This window comes from Crocuta crocuta, unplaced genomic scaffold (genome assembly GCF_008692635.1).
Source record: "Crocuta crocuta isolate KB4526 unplaced genomic scaffold, BGI_CrCroc_1.0 scaffold1015, whole genome shotgun sequence".
Taxonomy (NCBI): Eukaryota; Metazoa; Chordata; class Mammalia; order Carnivora; family Hyaenidae; genus Crocuta; species Crocuta crocuta.
The window spans coordinates 345,393-349,644 of NW_027532631.1; the positions used below are offsets into that span (position 1 = coordinate 345,393).

The 4,252-nt window shown below is 39.5% G+C and overlaps 1 protein-coding gene across 1 annotated transcript in view; it reads left to right on the forward strand.

Moving 5' to 3' along the window:
• The window catches only part of BRCC3 (BRCA1/BRCA2-containing complex subunit 3), a 48,654-nt gene that overhangs the window by 31,300 nt on the left and 13,102 nt on the right, over positions 1-4,252 (forward strand). The window contains exon 7 of the mRNA XM_077780666.1: positions 3,875-3,949. Coding sequence (XP_077636792.1) covers positions 3,875-3,949 — 75 coding nt within the window. The remainder of the gene's footprint in view (positions 1-3,874; positions 3,950-4,252) is intronic.

The following is a 4,252-nucleotide window of genomic DNA, read 5'->3' on the forward strand; positions in this document are numbered from 1 at the left end:
TCCACCCTCAGTTTGTTCTCAGTATTTAAGAGTCTCCTGTGGTTTGCCTCCCTCCCTCTCCTTAACTATTTTCTCCCTTCCCCTCCCCTATAGCCCCCTGTTAAGTTTCTCCTGTTCCACATATGAGTGAAAACATATGGCATCTGGTCTTTCTCTGCCTGACTTATTTCACTTAGCATAATACCCTCGAGTTCCATCCACGTTGCTATTAAATATGCAAAGGACTTTACATTTCTCAAAAGAATACCTACAAATGGTCAACAGGTATTTGAAAAGGTGCTCAACGTCACTAATTATCAAGGGTGTATATATACATACACACACACACATATACAATGACTATGATTGAGCCTTAATGTAGAAGGAAAATCTTGACATTTTCAACAACAGGGATGAACCTGGAGGACATTATGCTATGTGAAACAAGCCAGACACAAGAAGATAGATACTGAATTACCTCACTTACATATGCAATCTCAAATAGTCAAAGTCCTAGCAGCAGAGAATCAAGAGTAGAGTGATGGTTGCTGGGGCTAAGTGGTGGGGGAAATGGGGAGATGTCGGTCAAAGGGTACAAAGTTTCAGTTATGCAAGATAAATTCTGGAGAGCTGATATACAGCCATGCGACTATAGTTAAAAATATTGTATACTTGAAACTTGGTAAGAGAGTAACTCTTGTTTCCTCATCGCACCCACAATTGAACCTCTCTTTAAAATTATTTATTTATTTAATGTATTTTATTTTTTTCACAATGATACCTCAATAAAGCTGTTTATTGAAGTCCCAAGCATTGATTTCCTCTGAACTTCTGAATGATTTAGTTATAAACATTTTAAGTGTTAAGAACAAACTTATTTTTGTAGGATGGTGAAGATTAGTGGTCTGAAACATCTATTTGGGAGTGCATTGTGGGAGGGAAAACTTTTTAGCTGGAAATTGTCCTGCATGTCAGTTCCAGCAGCTTCAGAAGGTGTTTGCCATTGTGTTCTCAGTAAATGGTGCTAATTCTGTAAAGGAGAAGTGCTACTATAATGGGAAAAAAGAGAAGAATTGAATACTTAGTCACTAGAGCCTAAAGCACTTTAAAAGGTCACTGAGTGTCTTTCTTAAATTTGAGTCTGTGAAAATAAAGTGGCTCATCCAAGACCACGCAGCTGGGCAAGTGCAGGACCAAAGCTTACCCTTGTTATCTCCTGAGAATGTCAAGGCCCAAATCTGTCTAACTTCAGCAGGCACTGACGAGATCATCCAAATCATCAGTAGAAGCGCTGCTTCTACACTCATAGAAACAGGTTTTCTTTTTAATGTTTATTTACTTATTTGGAGAGAGAGTGAGCGAGAGTGGGGGAGGGGCAGAGAGAGAGAGAGAATGAGAGAGAATCCCAAGCAGGCTCCCCGCTGTCAGCACAGAGCCTGACACGGGGCTCAATCTCATGAACTGTGAGATCATGACTGGAGCAAAAATCAGGAGTCCGGTGCTTAACCAGCTGAGCCATTCAGGTGCCCCTAGGAATAAAGTTTGATTGGGCTAGAAGCAGATGAGCCTTCTCATCCTTTCTTTGAATTCCTGAGCCTTACCTTTGTCTTATCTTACTCTGCTTTAAACTTTTTGTTTCTGACTTTATTGGGTTACAGACCATCTAGAACGTAATCACACGTGAAATAATGGAGAGACCCATGAACAATGAAAATTATGGCACCTATTCAGTGCTCTGGGGGATTTTAACCACCTTAATCTTTAAGACCTTATTTTAGCTGCACAGTGCTATTTTTTTTCTTGCTTGTTTGTTCATTGTTCATTTTTTAAACAGCTTTATCAAGGCATAATTGATATACAAAGGACTGTACGTATTTAATGTATACAATTTGATGAGTTTGGACATATGTAAATAGATGTGACACCATCACCACAATCAAGGTAATAGACACATCCAGTACCTCCAGAGTTTCCTTGTGTCCTTTGTGGGTTTTTTTTTATTCATTTGTTTTTGTGGTAAGAAGAGAACATGAGCTCTACTCTCTTAACAGACTTTGAAATGCTCTGTACCTTATTGTTAACTGTAGGCACCGTGTCATCCAGCAGATCTTTAGAACTTACTGCTGTAACAGAACTGAAGCTTCATGCCCCTTGAATAACAACCCCCCCTTCCCCTACCCCCGTCCCCTGGCAACCACCATTGTATTTTCTGCTTCTATGAGTTTGGCTGTTTTAGATGCTTCATATAAGTGGAATCATGCAGTATTTGTCAATGATGGTAATTTATAATTTCTTAGAAAATTGTCCGTTTTGTCTGTTTACCATCCTTTGGACTTGAGGATATATGTAGTTTATTTTTTAAATCTGTTTAATTTTCTTTGTGGCATTTATCCCTAATGTAAATTAGTTCATTTATTATTTACAGTCTCTTTCCCCCATTGGATTGTTACCTCCATAGTTGTGGGGATGTAGACTGTCTTGTTCACTAGTGCCTAGGGCAGGGAGGGCCTGCCATGTCGTAGACATTCGGTAACTATCTCTTGAGTGGAGGGTTGTGTGATCTGTTGCTTTAAGTGTGTTCCCATTCCCGTTGCTGATGCTGTTTGCTTGTGTTTCCTCTTTTTTCTTGATTCTGTTGCCAGAGGCTCATCTGTTTTGTTGGTTTTTTTCAAAGGTCCAGCTTTAAGTTCTCTGGATCAATTCAGTTTCTTAGCTTTTTAAAAAAAAATCCACTTTTCTCTTCATTAATTTCTTCCTTCTATTTCACATACATTTTATTGTTGCTGTGTTGTTATTATTTTTATCCTAAATTCATGAGGTCAAAACTAGGCTCATTTTCTATCTCCCTTGTTTTCTGATAAATACTTCTAAGGGTGTACATAGTTGTCCTCACCTGCCCTGGAAATTCTTTTGGGAGGCTTTATTTTCTCTTCGGCCTAAGAGTTATTTAGAAGTGCATTTAAAAATGTCCAGATTTGTCAGTCTGGGAAGGGGTGGGATTTTTGTTTGTTTTGTTTTGTTTTTGCTATTACTTTAATTTTTAACACATGATGGTAGCCGTGGCCTGTGTGATATCAGCCTTAAGGAATTTTTTTGCTATTTCCTTTGTTACCTAGAAAAGAGGTTCACAGACGACAGCCCATAGGCCACACGGGCCTGGTGCCTGTTTTGGAAATGAAGTTTTATCAGAGCACAGCTGCGCTCATTTGTTTACTGATTTAAAATGCACCGTGGAGTGGCTGTGACAGAGACTGTGGCCTATGCAGCTCAAACCATTTAGTCTCTGGACTTTCCATAAAAAGTTTGCTGGACCTCTGACTAAAGCATGGCCAATTTTTGTGGCCTTTTCATAGAGATAAAAAAAAAAATATATGTATACTGTTCCTTGGGTCTAAGTCCCTTATATCCTAGTTAGAATAAGCTGGTTAAGTTCTGTTGTAGCGATCCTTACATCCTTTCTCATGGTTTGTGGGTTTGATTATACATATCTGAGACAGATGTATACACACTTCCTATCCACTTGTATATTTTAGTCAGCGTTAGCTTCATATATTTTGAGGCTGTATTGTTATTGCATAAAGAGCGTATAAATGTTCATAACTATTTTATGGTCCTGTTGTGTTTTCCATCATAAAATATGAAATAGCCTCCTTTGCCCATTGGTGCATTTATTTATGTATGCCTTCAAATATTTCTAGAGAATATTATTGTTCCTGTCAGGTTTACGCTGAACTACCTATATTAAGAAAATAATAAATAACAGTTTAAACAAGAAAGATGATTTCTTTCTTGGGTAGAAGTCTGGAGATAGGTATTCCAGGGCTCTGTGATGTCATCAGGGACCTGGGCTCCTATCTTCTGCTTCACCATCTTGGTATATGGTTTCCATCCTAAGGTCCCCTCATGGTCCACGAGACTTCTGGAGTTCCAGCCCGCACATCTCCATTGAGGGCCAGAAGGAAGAGGAAAGGTAGGAGAGCAAAAAGGGGCCCACCCTAGCTCAGCCAGTTTCTAGTAAGTGACCTCAGAAGTCCCTGAAAACAATTCCATCTCCTTCTCATTGGCAGAACTTAGTGGAGTAGCCACACCTAAGCTACCGGGGAGGCCTGTCGGGTAGCTTTGCCTTGGCCAAAAATTGGCGTTCTGTTACCGAGGAGGAAGGCGACACCGGACATTGCATTAGTCAGTCAGCAGTCTCTGCAACTGCCTGTTGCATGTTTTAGTTCTGGTTAGTAGCATTTTCCATTTATAACTTTTATTCTCAACCTTCCTC